Source organism: Schistocerca serialis, chromosome 2 (genome assembly GCF_023864345.2).
Source record: "Schistocerca serialis cubense isolate TAMUIC-IGC-003099 chromosome 2, iqSchSeri2.2, whole genome shotgun sequence".
NCBI classification, from domain to species: Eukaryota; Metazoa; Arthropoda; class Insecta; order Orthoptera; family Acrididae; genus Schistocerca; species Schistocerca serialis.
Genome location: NC_064639.1, coordinates 1,048,055,191 through 1,048,074,075, shown reverse-complemented (window position 1 = coordinate 1,048,074,075; position 18,885 = coordinate 1,048,055,191). Strand labels below are relative to the sequence as shown.

General features: G+C 38.2%; 1 protein-coding gene across 4 annotated transcripts in view; it reads left to right on the top strand.

Annotated features, from left to right (window-relative positions):
- LOC126458488 (regulator of chromosome condensation) overlaps window positions 1-18,885 on the top strand; it is a 107,625-nt gene that overhangs the window by 72,510 nt on the left and 16,230 nt on the right. For all 4 annotated transcript variants that reach the window (XM_050095580.1, XM_050095581.1, XM_050095582.1 and 1 more), the window contains exons 5-6: window positions 3,000-3,219; window positions 5,668-5,811. In XM_050095580.1, coding sequence (XP_049951537.1) covers window positions 3,000-3,219; window positions 5,668-5,811 — 364 coding nt within the window. The remainder of the gene's footprint in view (window positions 1-2,999; window positions 3,220-5,667; window positions 5,812-18,885) is intronic.

The window sequence follows — 18,885 nt, the reverse complement described above, 5'->3', positions numbered from 1 at the left end:
AGCTCTTGATATTCATACAAGTGGCTCTCTTTTCTCCAAAGGCCTCTTTAATTTTCCTGTAGGCTGTATCTATCTTACCCCTAGTGAGATAAGCCTATACATCCTTACATTTGTCCTCTAGCCATGCCTGCTTAGCCATTTTGCACTTCCTGTCAATCTCATTTTTGAGACGTTTGTATTCCTTTATGACTGCTTCATTTACTGCATTTTTATATTTTCTCCTTTCATCAATTAAATTCAATATTTCTTCTGTTACCCAAGGATTTCTGCTAGCCCTCATCTTTTTACCTACTTGATCCTCTGCTGCCTTCACTATTGCATCCCTCAAAGCTACCCATTCTTCTTCTACTGTATTTCTTTCCCCCATTCCTGTCAATTGTTCCCTTATGCTCTCCCTGAAACTCTGTACAACCTCTGGTTTAGTCAGTTTATCCAGGTCCCATCTCCTTAAATTACCACATTTTTGCAACTTCTTCAGTTTTAATCTACAGCTCATAACCAATTGATAGTGATCAGAGTCCACATCTGCCCCTGGAAATGTCTTACAATTTAAAACCTGGTTCCTAAATCTCTGTCTTACCATTATATAATCTATCTGATACCTTTTAGTATCTCCAGGGTTCTTCCATGTATACAACCTTCTTTCATGATTCGTGAACCAAGTGTTAGCTATGATTAAGTTATGCTCCGCACAAAATTCTACCAGGCGGCTTCCTCTTTCATTTCTTAGCCCCAATCCATATTCACCTACTATGTTTCCTTCTCTCCCTTTTCCTACTGTCGAATTCCAGTCACCCATGACTATTAAATTTTCGTCTCCCTTCACTACCTGAATAATTTCTTTTATCTCATCATACATTTCTTCAATTTATTCGTCATCTTCAAAGCTCCATATATGAAAGCAAAAGGTTGTAAATTTAAAGTTTCACAGTATTTATTTATAAATAATGTACACACAGACAAGTAAAACATTAAGCATAAATAAACCAAAGTAAGTGCCATGAAGGCAGTTGTTACATCAGATACACAAGGATAATTTGCAACCCATTGATGTGCCACTAAACCAAATCATGAGAGTATGCTATAGTCAGACTGTTTACATATTTTTCTTATTACATATAGGCAATGTGTTCTGTAGCGAGGTGCTCAGTCTGTTGTAGTCCAAGCAACAAATCATACATTAAACTCTCAAACATGACTAATTGTATGGAATCAGTACACCTGATGAGTTGTGATTTAAATGCCTGGGCGTTTACAAGTTGGGGCAAATGCACAGGATAAATGTCTGGGAAAATGCCCAAAATCCATAAATGCCAGGGCATTTATGCAGTTTAAAGATTAATTGATAAGAAGCACTTACAGTTTTAAACTGATAATTTGTATTGGAAAAGGTGTTGAGTAACCAAGCTGAAAAAGCTGTTTGAGTGTCATGGAAGAGTTATTGGACTGTAAATGTAACTATACATTTTAATGAGATCAGTTCTTGGAATAGTACATACTAAAAGAAGAAAAGACAGCAGACCTCAAGTTTAAAAGTAATTCTTGAAATAAAGTGTAGTTCATATTAAGTAGGTAGCCTGTAGGTAGTATTTTTAATTATACTGTACTACTGCAAAAATATTAGAGTAAAAAAATAAAATCTAATGATTTCAGCATCGATTCTTTGCTAGCAAGTATCTCATTTTATCTTCACAGCAGTGCAGTCATACAAAAGTAGTCAGTCTCAAAATGTCACTCCATCTAACAATAAAGCTAGCTCTTCTCCTTCTTTCTTTTTTCCCCCTCCTCTGAAAACAGTTTAATATTTAAGAAACCATTTATTACCAGGAAACACATGTCAGCTGTTTAATACATTCAGTAATAATTTTGTTATCAATAATCATTCTTCAGTAATATTCGGAGATTTGAAATGGATCACAAATTGTTACAGTACTAAGCAGTGACCTAAGGACAATGTTTTTTAATACTAGCTTATCATTACACTGCTGTTAAACATACACATACGTGTGTGTGTGTGTGTGTGTGTGTGTGTGTGTGTGTGTGTGTGTGGAGAGAGAGAGAGAGAGAGAGAGAGAGAGAGAGAGAGAGAGAGAGAGAGAGAGAGAGTAGAACTGGTAAAAATAAAAAGGGCATTGTAAATGACAAGCAGCTGTCAGTAACACACACACTTCTCACTTCTGTGATACAGCAAGTTGGAATGCTACTTAAAAAACATGCTTCTCTCTTCTTTACTTTTGTTCTTGTTAATAAAGGCAATGATTGACACATGTATGTTTAAATGTAAACATTTGCTAAAGTCTAATATCGGGAGTATCTTCTCATCCGTTATTTTAATTGGTATCTTCTACATTCTAGCAGTAAAAACTTTAAAAAGTACTTTTTTTATAAATGCCCAAATTGTGTCCATTTAAAACTGCTTTGGACAAATGCCCATTTATAAATGTCCTGGCCACTGGACATTTGCCCAGCACATCACTAGTGATGAGGTGATAGCCTTTCATTAGTTTGTCTCTTAATATTCATTGGTGAGGTTGAACTGTTGTGATATCTTTGGTTTTCTCATTGTAAATTGTGATATCTATGGTTTTCTTATTGTAATTGGTTAATTGTGCACTCCTGGGTTTTCAGCCGAGTTGTTGTTTCCATATTACGCACACTTTTTTGCCAACCAACCCAGTCACACATTCAGATGCTGTTATGTCAGCACATACCACAACACCATGAACAGTTTTTTTCAGTGTTTAATAGATTGTAAACACTATTTCAAACTCTGAATACCAGCAGAAAAATAGTCCAGTCCTCTCTGTTGTTTGTCATGTGCTAGCAACTATACTGAAGTTCATGAATGACTATTGCAGTCATAAAGTTGGACAGTAAGTGTGAAGTGTGGTATGGTTGGCCAAGTGCTGAGAGTGTAGGTGATTTTGGGATTTTTTTGTATTATTTTATTTGTAAGATATGTAATATTTGCTAAAGGAAACAATGTTTTCAAAATTTAGGATTCCAGTGGTTCAATGGGGCTCATGAAAGCAGGTGTTGCTGAGCAGAAACCAGTTGAAATTCTCCCTGGATTGATGACTGTGAAAATCGCATCTGGAGCTGATCATCTAGTCATGCTTGCTAATGACGGGCATATTTACACATGTGGATGTGGTGAACAAGGACAGTTAGGTCGAGTATCAGAACGTGCTGCAAATCGTAGTTGCAGACAAGGATTAGGTAAGCGTTGTGTTGAACAATTATTATACGTATGAAATACTGTTTGTTTTTTATCTAATGATCTAATGAGGAAGACAGTTTTGATGAGTTGAGTGTCTACAGCCTAATGGTTTGATAATGCAAACAATGGGAAATCCAGAATGGAAAAATGACAATGTTATGAGGAGGACAGACTACTACCCACCATATAGCGGAGATGTTGAGTCACAGACAAGCATAGCAAAAAGACTACTAAACACATAAGCTTTCGGCCAGAAAGCCTTCTTCTGAAATAGACAACCTATACACACACATTCATGCAAATGCATCACACACACACACACACCTGCGCGTGTGCACGCACGCACGCATGCACGCACGCACATGCACACATGACCATTGGCCATGTGTATGCGTGTGTGCGCTCTGTTTTTGCATGAATTTGTGTGTGTATGTTGTCTATTTCAGAAAAAGGCCTTCTGGCTGAAAGCTTACATGTTCAGTAGTCTTTTTGTTGAGCCTATCTGCATCTCAGCATCTCTGCTACATGGTGAGTAGCAATGTATCCTTTTCATAGTATTATCATAACTAATATTACTATTGATTACATGTTATAGAGTATAATATGTTTTGGAGAATAAAGATTTAACTTGAGACATACTATCATGGCCCCTTTTTCTGTATCAATTTATATAATGATATAATGGAAGGAAACATTCCACGTGGGAAAAATTATATATAAAAACAAAGATGAGGTGACTTACTGAACAAAAGCGCTGGCAGGTCAATAGACACACAAACAAACACAAACATACACACAAAATTCAAGCTTTCGCAACAAACTGTTGCCTCATCAGGAAAGAGGGAAGGAGAGGGGAAGACGAAAGGAAGTGGGTTTTAAGGGAGAGGGTAAGGAGTCATTCCAATCCCGGGAGCGGAAAGACTTACCTTAGGGGGAAAAAAGGACAGGTATACACTCGCACACACGCACATATCCATCCACACATACAGACACAAGCAGACATATTTAAAGACCAATATGTCTGCTTGTGTCTGTATGTGTGGATGGATATGTGCGTGTGTGCGAGTGTATACCTGTCCTTTTTTCCCCCTAAGGTAAGTCTTTCCGCTCCCGGGATTGGAATGACTCCTTACCCTCTCCCTTAAAACCCACTTCCTTTCGTCTTCCCCTCTCCTTCCCTCTTTCCTGATGAGGCAACAGTTTGTTGCGAAAGCTTGAATTTTGTGTGTATGTTTGTGTTTGTTTGTGTGTCTATCGACCTGCCAGCGAATTTATATAATGAAAGTGTTTCATGTAAGGCAAAAAATAATTCTTATACATTCTGCACATTTTCAAAAATTAAAAATGGGTGTCACATTTTGGATAAACGATACATTTTTTCCAGAGTGTAGATTGAATTTGAAATTGTAAATATCAGTGCAGCTAGATGACCAAATAGAAGAGCATCGATTCTCGAGAAATTCTGTATTAATTCTAGTGTAAGATTCCACTGGTGGCTTTGAGCAGTAACATCATACGGTCTCAAAGATTCAACACACTCAAGACATCAAAATGGCGATCAACACTCTCAAAACATCAAAATGGCGATTAACACTCTCAAATGTTTACATGACACTGAAATGTAACCATGAATTATACAATCATGGAAATTCTTAACAATAAATTATGAACTAACAAGACAGCTGTACGAAACTAGTTCTGGTTGGGGAGAAACTAACGCGTACTGTAAGAACCCCAGAAACACAATTATAGTAAAATACAGGAAATGCGAGAGACGACAGAACTAGCTAAAAATATCAAAATGGGGAGTTGGCAAATAGAATTGAGCTGTACAGTTAAGTAAACAGAGTGAAACAAAACGAAAAAAAAATTAATAGAAATTGCACTACACACCTAATGAAAAGTAACTAAAAGTGGAATAGACAACTTGAATTGAGCTATGTAGCTAAAGGTGGGGTGTGTGAGTGGGTGGGAGGGGGGGGGGGGAGATAAATGTGATTGCTGTTCATTTCCTTTGCAGCCATGTAGGCAGCACTCTTAGGTTCCTGCCTAACCTCACCCTCGTAAAATGTGAGATATTCAGAATAGTTTACACCAGTTATAAGACAAACACAGGTTACATTTCCTTTGTATTGTAAACTCATGACGTCATGACTCAAAGCTGAGAATTGAAATCACCCTCTATAATTGACGCAAAATCCCAGTCCAAGATGATTCATTGTTTTCTCTTGTGAAACATCACTGGTTATCAAACTTTTGTGACAATTATTACTGGTCTAGCAAAATTAGGAATCCCAACTCTTACTGGTAAAAATTAGAGAAACCTATTTTTTGTTCTATTTTGTGTTGTGTATCAAGTTAAGAATGGATTAGATTTTCCTCCTGTGTGAAATGTTACTTACAGAGTTGTATCATTGTTGTGATTATTGTTGTGTCTCTCATTTTAGGGCATTTATTGGTACCTGCGCCAGTGCCTATTAATCCCAGGTCGAAACTTGGCTTTGAAGATATCTGGGCTGGAACTTGGTGTACATATGCCAAAGCTCAGAACCATATTTATGTATTTGGACTAAATAACTACAGCCAGTTAGGTTAGTAGCTATTATTGTTGCATTTCAACTCATAGGAATGTGCGTGTTTTTTGCTGATAAATGACTTCTAGTTTAATTATAAACAGAATTTTGTAGGATTATTTTAATATTGCAAATAGTATTTTTAATGAGAGAATATGGTAACATTTAGCCCTAGTTTTAAAGTTTTAAATGCAAGGTTAAATCTGTTTTGTTATTTCTTATTGAATGCAAAGGAAAAACATATTTTAACCTGTGGTCAGTATCACGAGCAGGCCATTAATCAAAATTACGATTATTCGAAGAGATTGTGGTTTTTGTGTGGAAATACTCAAATGTTTATAAGAAAGCAATCAAGATTAAACTTCAGTCAAATCAAGATTAAAAAGTGCTGCTGCTAACCATACAGTGGGAGACATACAGATTAAAAATTGGCAGTGGTAGCTTGTGGAATCACACACTTCATTTGTCTATCTATAGAGGAGAAAGTATTGAAGGAATTAACAGTGCATTGGGGTTAAGCTGGACCTGGCTTGACCTGATTCGTGATTCCTCTTTGTTGCATTGGGATCATATTTTTACCTTCTTTCTCCCTTGATTTGAGGCCTGAAAAGCCCTTCTTTTCAACACCTAAACTAATTACAGGTTTTTCCATTTTTCACTGTTGCTTAATGAAGAAATTGAAAATTCCATAAAGCTAATGGTCCAACAGTTTTTTTTATGTTTGAGTTTGTTGCACTCGCTCTGTTTGTCCTTGGTTTGACATGTAGTAAGTAGACTATTTTTATCACTAGCATTCACATTGTTGTTAGTGTTTAACATAAAAGTAAATGTGGGTGTGTGTCTTGGACTTTACTGTGAAGACACTGCAGTACACTAAAGGTTACTGTCACAGGAAAGAAACTTTAACTGCAGATTTTGTAACAGTTCTACTTATGGGAAGGACACGAAGTGTTCGGAGTGGATATGTATTATAAAATCATCTGCAGTTAAAGTTTCTGTCCTGTGGCGGTTTCTGTCCTGTGGCGGTTTCTGTCCTGTGGCGGTTTCTGTCCTGTGGCGGTTCGAGACTGTAACCTTTAGTGTACTACAGTGTCTTCACAGTACACTTCCTGTGTTTTTGTGTTGCACGCAAATATTCTACTACATTGTTTGATTAATCTATGCAACATTTTCCTTTAACAGTTTCCATGTTGACACTGGTCAAGTAGGCAGTATTTCTTTTTATTATTTATGGCATCAGAGAAATTTCCATCTAATAACGCATTATCCATATTATGATTTGGACTGTTGTTGTATACACTTCACTTGTTCTACTTTGCAGTAACTACTTCAGTCCCAGCCTGTTTTGTATTGTATCTCTCCTGCTGTAAATTTGCACACCATCTTACATATTGCTGCATGTTCTATAAGAAGTGTTACTCATATCCCTTCCTCATTGTCAATAAATTTGATGGCAACAGCAGGTCATTGTGTGTGCTTGTGAATGCCTTCCCCACTGTCACTGTGTAGCTTGCTAATACTATCCACCTTCAATCCAATACGTGATTCAAATTACTTTTTAAATTTAATGGTACAGCCAGCGTAATTATTTCAAATTTATATACAGGTACTTAAGTGATGCAGTTGAAATCTTGCAGTCCAAATGGAAGTTTTTTACTCCGTCTGAGAGAGTTTGGTCAATGTATATGTTAACAATAAACTACACATTGTCTCTGTAGTATTTGTGGAAATCCTGACTAGATGAAATCTTCTTAAATGTTGATTAGACGCCAACATCTTCTAAACCACTATTCGACTACTTGGACTTACAATCAGACATTATTACACATTGTAATGTAATTATTTTACTGTCAAAAATTAATCATTTTCATTATTTTATTACACATTGACTGTACATCAGACTAGAGATTATCATGCTTCTTTGTTTGATATCCATTTGAGCTTATGACATTCAACCAATTAAACAAAATGCTATTACAAAAAGATTCAGTATATGTTGACATTACTGCTATATGTTATATTAGTCGTTGGTATTCCTTGGAGCCGCACATGGCACTTCGCTCTTTGCTGCACTTGCAAGCACTTGCAAGATGTCGATATAAGTAGGGACCAAAAAAATTCACATTTTGCAGAAAATGCAAAATAAATGCGAATTCTGCCTCAAAATGTGAAATTAATTAATAGACGCTATTTCATAGCAAATTGTATCCAGATGAACTATTTTATGATAGAGTTCAGAATCGCTTTATTTTCTATATAAATCTGGAAAATGTAACCACTTTTCAGATATTGGTATTGTACATTATCTGATGAAACCCAGTTTGGAAAGATAGTGCATAAGAGCCTGTTTGCAAAATAAAAAGTGTATGAATGCAAAATTGTATCAGTGCACTCAATAATCTGAGGCTATGCAGTTGCAGGCAGTTGAATTGTCTATCTAAAACAAATGCCACCTAGCATTTTATAACGAAGAAATGCCTACACTTGTTTGTTAGCAAAAGATGGTACTGGGTGGCCCAAAAAGGATGGTCGGATTTGAACTGCGTAGTACCGTTGAAAGGTGAGGAGGGGGGACCACTGCCGGCCGTCTGCAAGTCGGCCATTACACCCAGTTTGCCACGAGATGGCGCAGTGGACGGTCGAGCATCATGTTTTTGCTGTGGAACAGTTTTTCAGAAATGATGAATCGTTTATTACTGTGCAACGATTGTTTCGACAACGTTTTGGTGTAGCGCGTGATGGACCCATTCCAGATCGCAGATCCATATCACGTTGGGTGACTGCATTCCGGACAACAGGGTCTGTCAAAAGTGGTAAATCTACAGGGCGTACACGTACGGCAGTTACTCCACAGAACATTGATGATGTTAGAGCGTCAGTGCTGCAAAGCCCGCGTCGTTCCACTAGGCGTCGTGCTCAAACTTTAGGCCTCAGCCGTAGTTCGTTGCAGCGTATTTTAAGCCGTGAGTTACAGTTTCACCCATACAAAATTATGATCACGCAAAAGCTGTATGATCGTGATTTTGAGCAGCGAAGACGATTTTGTGAATCAATGCTTGACATTTTGTACTCTAATAATGATGTTGTGCTTCTTATGTCAGATGAAGCCCATTTCCATTTAGACGGCTATGTCAATAAACAAAACTGCAGGTATGGGCAGCAGATAATCCCAGAGAATTGCACCAAAAGCCTCTTCATAGTGCTAAGGTAACAGTCTGGTGTGGAATTTCAAGATGGGGATTGTTGGTCCTTATTTTTTTGAGGAGAACAACGCTACAGTCACAGTGAACTCGAAACGTTACGTTAACATGCTACGTAGCTTTTTGGTGCCGAAACTGCGAGAGTTACATGTAAATCGAGATCGAATTTGGTTTCAACAGGACGGGGCCACAGCCCACACAGCCAATGACTCCATGTGTGTTTTAAGGCGGATGTTCCCCCACCACATCATCTCGCGTTTTGGAGATGTCCACTGGCCCGCGAGATCACCTGACCTCTCAGCCTGTGATTTTTTTCTTTGGGGATACCTAAAGTCAAAAGTCTACGTACAGAAGCCCCGAAACTTAATTGATCTGAAGGAGGCAATCAGTGCGGAAATTATGGCAATTCAAGAAGAAACAGTAGTGAAAGTGATGGAAAATTTCGAGGAAAGACTTGTGGAATGCATCACCGAGGAAGGACACCATCTTCCGGAAGTCATTTTCTGTACATGATTTTTTGTGGTTAGTTCTTGTAATTGGGTGCCTGGGAGCATTTAGTTACGTAATTGAATAAAATTAATTTGTAAAACTGATGCAGTTATAGTTATTTAAAATGTGACCATCCTTTTTGGGCCACCCTGTATAATGTGGACACTGATTCCTGTGACAGTGTCCGTTCTGCTGTAGGCCGCTGCCCTGCGAAAGAGGGGGGAGGGGGGTGGCGGGCTTGTTTTGCCACACTGCTCCTCTCCCCCACTTGCAGTCAAAGTTATAGTTTGTTTACACTTGTAACCATCAGCTACTATAGCCTAAAGTGCCTGCACTCTGCACTATAGTGATTGCAAAACAAAATTTGTAACATTTTTCGGCTGCTCCAAAATTCCTTCCCTAACATTATGATACAGTACCGTACATTCGGTTATGCTTCTACGGTAGGTGCTTTGTCAGATCTGTCTGTAGCGTTACCAAGCATGGGTTGGATGATTATGAATTCCTACGAAAGGTAAAATCAGAAGTCTGCAGAATTTGTGACCAGCGAATTGGGCAGCAAAAGACAAATAATGTCTAGACACCCCTTAAATTGGCAACACATTCACTTCACCGGCTGGAAAGTGCTGCTGCCTTTCAATAGAACAGTCATCTTTGAAAGCTTAAATACAGACAAACAATGGCCATTTCAGAAGAAAATGGTGTCGAAGTTCTTGCAAAATCTAACCTTCAAGTCAAAAAATTTCCACTCAGCTATTTAACCGTCAGTTCTGAAGAACTAAGGCTTTGTTTGTCTAATCATTTACGAACAAAAAAAATAGATGTGAAATTTGACAAAAATAGATAGCCTACGAATTTTGTAGAAAATATTTGATACACTTTCTGGTCCCTAGATAACAGGAAGGGTTCATGTCCTGGAATTATTGCGTGTGGATAGAGGAAGGATAGCACCTGGCAGAAGAAATAAAGGAAAAGAAAGAACCATAGTCCAATTAAAATTACTTGATAGTTGACATGTCATGCGTTGGAGCTGGTTTCTTCCAGTCAGTGTGTTCGTCACTCCTGAACTGTTCGTCATTGCCATACTGCCACAACTACTAATCAGTTCACTTCCAATTCCTTGTCTGGCTTTGTTTCTTAATATGTTTGGATCCTGAATGTTAGGTATGACCCTTTTATTTCATATTTCAACCCAAATTAAGTATCCCCCCCCCCCCCCCCACACACACACACACACACACAATACTAATGAAATTAACACATTTTATACACAGCAGTGTTGGATATACAGTTATTGTAGTCACAGAGAATGGCTTACATTAGATAAGCTCCACACGACATTGTGAATGTAAGAACTTAACCCAGATTGCTACAGTTGCATAGTGGTTATCACATAAACCTGATGTATAGAAAGTTGTATGTTTGAATCTCGTCGAACGCACCATCATTGTCATGTGTGATGAAATACTGCTGAATGGTTGGTAACGTGGCAGCTTGTGTAGCAGCATGAACATAGTTTCAGGTAACCAATGATGGTGAGAAAATACACTTTGCTTTGAGTGCTGGAATTAAAATATTTCTGTCTTGAGCTTGCTCGTAGAGGTTAGCTATAATGACCATGAACAAAGCGATCGTTATTGCAGTTGTGCCGAGGGTTGTTGACCGTTTTCTCAGATACATGCATTGCACATCATGAGGTTGTGGTTAGGTTAGGGCACGAGTTCAAATACAGGGCTACAAAACAAGTTGTCTACTAGAGTTCAGTCATTCGTCACTTAAATCCAGCTGTTGACAGACCATCAAGCATTTCCATAATACCTCTCAGTGGCCGCTTCCAACATTGCTCTTCATTACACATTAACAGCGTTTGTGAAGTAATCTGCTGTGTTAGTGTGTTGCCAATAACCCAGCAGTAGCCAGCAGTCGATGTGACAACAGTGTAGTGACAAGTGACAGACATGTACTATAAAGTAATTTTAATCAGACTATAGAAGCTTAGGGACCTAAGAAAGACAGACCCCAAAGACTGGTACCTTTCAGTCCCCCACCCCAAACTGCACTCCTAGTACATTTACCTAGCTTGATTTCTGGAGAGGAACAGGAGAAAAAAGAACTATGGTTCTAAGATTGTACACCCAATTAACCAAAGGATGCGGAGAATCTGTAGAATGGGAATGATTTCTACTTAACTAAGGACAACTACCCTCCCTAAAAAATAAGCGACTTTGTCGGTATTAGGCCCAAGTATTGCGTTCTTTTCGACCTCCTAGTACTTCTACTGGGAAGACTTTTGTGGTAGGTCATTCAATGTCTTTCCAAATTGTACTATTAGTTACATCCACCTTGAATGTCTGTTCACACAGAAGGTTTGGCATAAGCTGCCTAGCACTTGCTTGATACTTCCAGAGGAATTGCTTTGCTGAGTGTACCTAGAAATAAAAATATGATGTACTTCTTCCCATGCTAGAAATTCTTCGAACTTTTTGGCCATGAACTGTGTTCTGTTGTCAGACGACAGGTTCTTAGTAGGTACACACAATTTCCATGCAAAACATTTCATTCTTCCAAAAGTGATATTTTAATAGAGAGAAACAAAGCAACAAGATATCAACACCATGGGAGGAAAATTATACATAATTCACTGACTGGCCCCTTAGACAATCATGTGCCTTTAAGCTCTGCGAACAGCTCACCGAACGTCCCATGTGCGTCTCTCTCTCTCTCTCTCTCTCTCTCTCTCTCTCTCTCTCTCTCTCTCGCCCCACCTCCCCTGCCACAACTGCAATCAACTGCCTGCCCCTGTGGTCAGCAAGCTACTCCAAGGAACTACAACCAAAGACTCCACTAACATGCGACCATAACGCCACCCGGTGACTAGAGAGGCAGATTGTGCCAGTAGCCAAAATGTAAAACTTAGAACGAGCAGACACGTCACAACTAGAAATGGTCCCTTGTACAATGCATAGAATTTGCTTATGGTTTACTCACTTTTAATACTTTTTGTATGATTTTTGACAAAAACTGTCTCCTTTGTAGCATTGCATTGGAGTATGCATCTTCCACCTTTTCTTCCTTTCCTCTGCCATTAATATTATTATATGACACTGGATTAATATGGGTGTTCTCTTCTAGCCTTCAACCCACCTTAGAATTGGTTTGCATTCTTTTCGACCTCCTAGTACTTCTACTGGGAAGACTTTTGTGGTAGTGTGTGGTAGGTCATTCAATGTCTTTTCACACAGAAGGTTTGGCATAAGCTGCCTAGCACTTGCTTGATACTTTCAGAGGAATTACTTTGCTGAGTGTACCTAGAAATAAAAACATAATGTACTTCTTCCCATGCTAGAAATTCTTCGAACTTTTTGGCTATGAACTGTGTTCTGTTGTCAGACAATAGATTCTTAGAAGGGACACACAGTTTCCATGCAAAACATTATGTTCTTCCAAAAGTGATATTGTAATAGAGAGAAATAAAACAACAAGATATCAATACCATGGGAGAACATTATACGTAATTCAGTGATGTCAGTGAATCATTACATTTTCAATCAACAATACCATAAACCATCTGCTTAAAGTAATTTATTAATCATAGTGCAGGTACAAGATTTTGATGGTGTGGTTAAAACAAAGTGGAAGAGAACAATGTGCACACCTCACTAAAGCCACATCTTTAAATTTGAAATCACTTTGACATTCAAGCAGTACAATATAAAAATCCACACTAATTGCATTTTCAAATAAGGATATGCCAGTGTCATGACCTGCCTTTTGCCAAGGATATTCCAACATACATCTATACTTTGGTGTAGAAAATTGACTGTAAATCATAGAGTGAAGTTTGATGATGAAATAAGTCATATATCTTCATTTGTGGTTTGGCAGATTGAAGTCTTACAAAATCGGTAATCCTTCTGATATAGAGCTTTTATTGCCAAAAGAAGTAAACATTAAGGTGTTGGCAATGTTTTGTTGTGTTCAGTGACAATATCTTCAGTGTAACAGCATATAGGGTCCTTTCCCGTGTTACTTGTTAGCAAAGGGCTAAAGTTAGAAGACATTTCCTGTTTTCTTTATTCATTTTTCTTCGTTTGGTTGGCTTCATGTGGATGGGCAGGTTGTTTAAAATTCCTTTGAAATATTTGGGCCAAAAGTGCCTTGTGACTCTTGAAAATAGATGTACAACTTGTTTGCTATTTTGCCTGCCATTGATAAAGCCACACAAATTGGGTAGCTGTGGAGTAGAGCTATGGGCAGACTGCAACACATTATACCCGGATCAGAATAAAAAAAGTGATTGACATCTAGGAACAGGTAACAGCTGCTGTAGCCAGTTGCTGATGACGCTCGCAGCTGGTAAAATAAACAGTTGTGGTCTGTTTTGTTGTTTGCTTTGTTTCTCTTTGTGGTGAATTTGTTTTGCCCTACAGAATGTCTGAAGCACAGGTGCTGATGACCACGATATTGAGTGCCCAACAAACCGACATCATCATCAATGCCTGAAGCTTGTAGTGGAAGTGCGCAAAAAAGTGTGACTGCTAAACAGAAAGTTCAGCATTCTACTTACATTTTGCATAGTCGGACACATGAGTTTGTGTGTTCAGTGCATGAATATTTTGAGGAGGAGAGACAGTGGTACAACTCTACTGCCTCCAACAAAGGTAGTCAAAAGAATTGCAGACACCTTGAAGGTACTGTCATCAAAATTTGTAAGAAGAAATATTGTACAGTAGGGGAAGAGCCTGGTTCACCCAAACTCTGGACACCCGGAAAGAAGAGGACAGAACCATGCATAACAAACATGGATTTCTTTCAACATCTATGGATATTATGCAAGAGAACAAAATCCAACTACAAAAAAGCTGTGCTTTACTCTTTGTGGGGCAGAGTTATTCAGTGGCAGCAAAATTTCTTTAACAGGTATCAGAGCTCCCAGTTTTTGTTATAAAAAAATTAATGGACAGAAAATTGTGGTGGAGAGAGGAGACAGTATAGTGTGGTGTTGTCGATTTTTAAGATCTAGCATTAAAGTCCCATTTGAAGACATTGTGTGGGTCAACAAAATGCACACAAATGCCTGTCATCCCATAAGAAAAGACAGGATAGATGATAGAATACAGAGAAGCTCTGCTGTTCCAGTGGGAAAGGGCGCACAAATTATTGTCTTGCATTCTGGAACTGCATCTGGTTTTGTACATAAATCTTCTCATTTACAAATCAAGATCACAAATGACTACCACGAGGAGATAAACACGATGGGCCATCTGTCATTGTAAAGGATAGTTCTCCATACCATTCAGTTATTAAAAATAGAGGTGCAATGGAAAAAAAACACCAGTATTGTTGAGTGGTTGAAACGCCACAGCATGAAAATTCAGGACAATTTATGTAAGGTTAAGTTCATGAAAATATTGAAGAAAAATAAGCCGCAGTTCCAACAGTATGTTGTGAACGAGGCATCTAAAGAACATTGCCACTAAGTTCTTAGGATCCCACCATACCACTGCCACTTTAACACCATCGAAGTGATTTGGGCACAGACAGGGTATATACGACCCGGGAAATCCGGGAAAAACCCGGGAATTTTTTCATCCAGGAGAAAACCGGGAAAATCCCAGGAATTTTTTAGAATTCTGGGAAGTTTTCATAGTTTTAGTTTTCTGATAATTTTTTGTAATTTTGACGTAAGAACCGATACTCTATATTACTGTATCCCGCTACTGCAGAATAATGTTAAACCATAAAACATAAATTACAAAGGAAATGCGCGATATACAGCAACGACACAGTGCTCATGCAAGCGTCTGCCAACAGCAAAATGTGTCAAATGATTTAGGAATGCTAAGCAGTGCTTCATAACAACAAATTGCCTCCGATGAGTGTGAAGTCACAACTGTTTACATTAGATTCATTTTAGCATTTACGAGCAGGCTCATGCACATGTGCAGTTGAGTCGCATTTGAGTTGTAGATTTTCCCGCTTCTGGTTACAGGAGTGTGGCTGTTAGCTGTGCAAGCAGTCGCAGCAAGCAACTAGATGCTACCGGGAAAAGGGGGCGTCAAATTCATATTCTTGAGGGGGGAAAAACCTTGTTTCACAAAGCGCCTAGCATCCAGCGCACAGTGGTCTATCGATTATTCGTATGATTTTGAAACGTATCCCTGTTGGTTTTTGAACATTTTTAAGCACATTTTAAGTTCATTTCTGAATGAATCATAAGTTGATTTTTGAATGCGTGCATGGTGTACGTGATGTCTCTGTCAGGAGAATACTCATCGCATCTAGAAATAAACTTTCCACAGACAGAAGGGGACGGGGCTATACGAGCTGAGCGGAGTAAAGCCGAACAGATGAATGCCAATCGCTGTCTGATTATGGGGTTGATTGGGTTTGCGAATGATGAGCATTGTTATAATTCCTAGCAAAATCCATAGATTCAGACTTCCAGAATGGAAATAAATGACTAACAGGAATAACAGGCAAGAAAGATTATGTATTATCTTCTCGGTGTACCCAAGAAAATGAAATTTTGACAAAACTTTTGGCCAGATCGCTACACTAGTAAGGACCAGTATTACAGTCTCCGGCTATCAGCCACTTAAGTTCTATTCTGGAAGTAACATGGAATATGTTTTGTACGAACACACAATAACGCCTAACCGGAAAATAATAGCGGGATAGCTAAATCCGTGATTCCGGCAGGGTTAGTGAAGTTAATCGGCGAACAAATTTTGTCAATGGCAGGAACAGCTGCAGAGTTGGTGGTGATTGTTTGTTAGAACAAGGGAGGAGAAGAAACAGGGACATCACACAAATTATGGGAGAATAAGACGATTCAAAATTTATATAAAAATTTCGTACTACTACTTTTCGATCTCATGCTTGAGGAACTGGTGCATATGAATGAAATGTGAAACTATTTCCTAACATACAGCGTTTTTGCTTGTAGTAGGCCTAACAGGCATTTGATATTGGTACTTCGTGAATTATATTTTGTCGTGTTATAAAAATGACCATTCGTGCCAAAATAGTCTCGTTTATTTGGTGTGTGTTACAAAATTGCTACAATATTAGAAAGGCCTATTTTGTTTTATCTAGCAGATAGTGACAAAATAGTCGTAATCAGTTCGAGAAACCACACCAGTCTTGGGTATTATTTGCATTAACAGCTTTTTCACTCTTAGATAACGACATTTAGATTTTTCATGTAGCAAAACGTTTGACGAACTTTGATGAGGTAATAGATTCTTTTGCAGAAAGGAAAGCACGCCATATAAAGCTGTAGCAAGATTAGAGAGAGAAAAAACAAATGCTATGATCTAAGGATTGAAGAAATGTGTACTTCCTTGCTTGCCTCTTTCTTTATTGGTTTTATGTATCCTATATTTAATTTTGTCACACAAAACAGCAAGTTATTAAGTAATAGGCAATAAAGAGTGCAAATTTCCTGAAGAGTTCTTGTTCTCCCGATTAGAAATAATCCCATCCGCTATTAATTGTGAGACTTTTTTTTAAAGATGGGCAGGCTGTCAAACTGGCCAACTTGGAGCAGGAGGGGCACTACAGGGCATTTCAATTTCCACTGTCCTGAATATAGTTTGATGGTGTCCTTTACAAAATATACACCTTTCAGTTCCACAGAGCGAAATACAGTGACGTGCGATAGAAGAATGCTGTATGAAGAGGCGTGGCACTGCACTTTGGCACACTTAAGACCAAATAACATGTCTTACATTTCCTCGAACACACATGTTTTTTGTTTCAGACTTTTCAGAAAGATGTGCACTACAAGACAATCATATTTTGGAAAATTCGATTTTTTTTTAGTATTGACCTGTTTAGCGAATATTGTAGATCTGGGGCTGATGCGCAGAGCAGTCTGTTATAGTGGGTGGTCTCCACATGACCTGTGTTTACATTTAGTGATTTTGCTGTTTCCCCTTCGTTTACTCTGACGTCAAATGAAAACAAGACGGATATCTGTGGCCGGGAACTATCAAGTGAATTAAAATACTGTCACATGATCACGGAAGGTTAAAATATGTTATTAGTTTCAGATTTTATTTTATTTCCACCTTTCTGACAGCCAAGCATTAATCGCCTTGCAGAACAATTAAGTTATTTTTGTCTGTTTGCTAAAGAAATTTGACTTTTATTAACCTTTTCCGCAGAAGCAGTCAATGTATTTGAGATGAAATGTTTAATTCCACAGTACCTAGTTTCAACTGTTCGCTGCATTTGAAGTGCACGTTTTCAGCTTCTAGCACGTATGGCATTATACCATAACAAAGAACCAAACCTGATATGATACAGTACTTGTGCTCCAATTAAATTTACATCCTGAAAACCACATTGAAAAGCTTAATATCTGATCGAGGTCTACTTCATGGGGATTCTGGACATACGAATGTGCACTTAACGTATGCATTTTAAATGTGCACATTTTAGTATGGTTCATGAAATTCCGATGTCCTTGGAGTATCCACTGATGTCTTGTTACTTTTATGATATAATGTATGATCTCTCAATGTCTTACATGTACGTACATACGGGCTTCCTACGTCATGGTAGCTGCGCCAGTGCGGTGTCGCCTGTTATCTACACTCTCTGGCAACTTCTGAAACGAACCTATTTCTAACAGGTCGTGGGAAAATATTGCGAATGGTGGTTTGAGAAGCGTTACTTGCAAAGTAAATATCCTTTTATGTAAGTTGAACTATGTGCAGGAATGTACCATGAATTTCTTAAATCACAGTGTTTGACTCTCATTTAAAAATCAACTCTTTGATAATGAGCCATTTAGAAGTATTTTGAACCCTGAAGATCAGACATTTATGTCATTATTAAAAAATTTACTGGCATATTTGTGTGCTATATCTTAAAATGTAACATGCGCAAAAAATATCAACATTATGTGCGAAAGCTTAGCTTCTCTTGCAGCTTATTAACATTAGAGACCAACATTATATGTGAAAGCTTTTCTTTCCTTGCGGCAACACTTTGTATATTAATTTAAACTATTAACTTTCCCTGTTCAGAGATGTTGCTGTTGGCTGACTACATCACGTGTCCTATGCTCTGAATATCTGCTGGCCAGATCATGTGACATGAGCTATGACTGGCTTACAAAAACACATCGCAGTCTCGATTTCAATGATTTGGAAAGTAACATGCAGTGTCTGGTGGAATTCCGATGTATACTTTCGTAATACAAAAATTCGGAGCGTACATGTTGCTGCAGAACAAAGATATTTCCAAAACGTGTCTTTTTCCCTGAGTTTCATTTTCTAAAGTGGCGGGAAATTCTACACTTGTGTATGAAACCATAACCATTCAAAGAATTGATAAGTTTTGCAGTTCTGAGGGAAAATATACTGTCACTTAACACGGAAAAAGTGTTTTT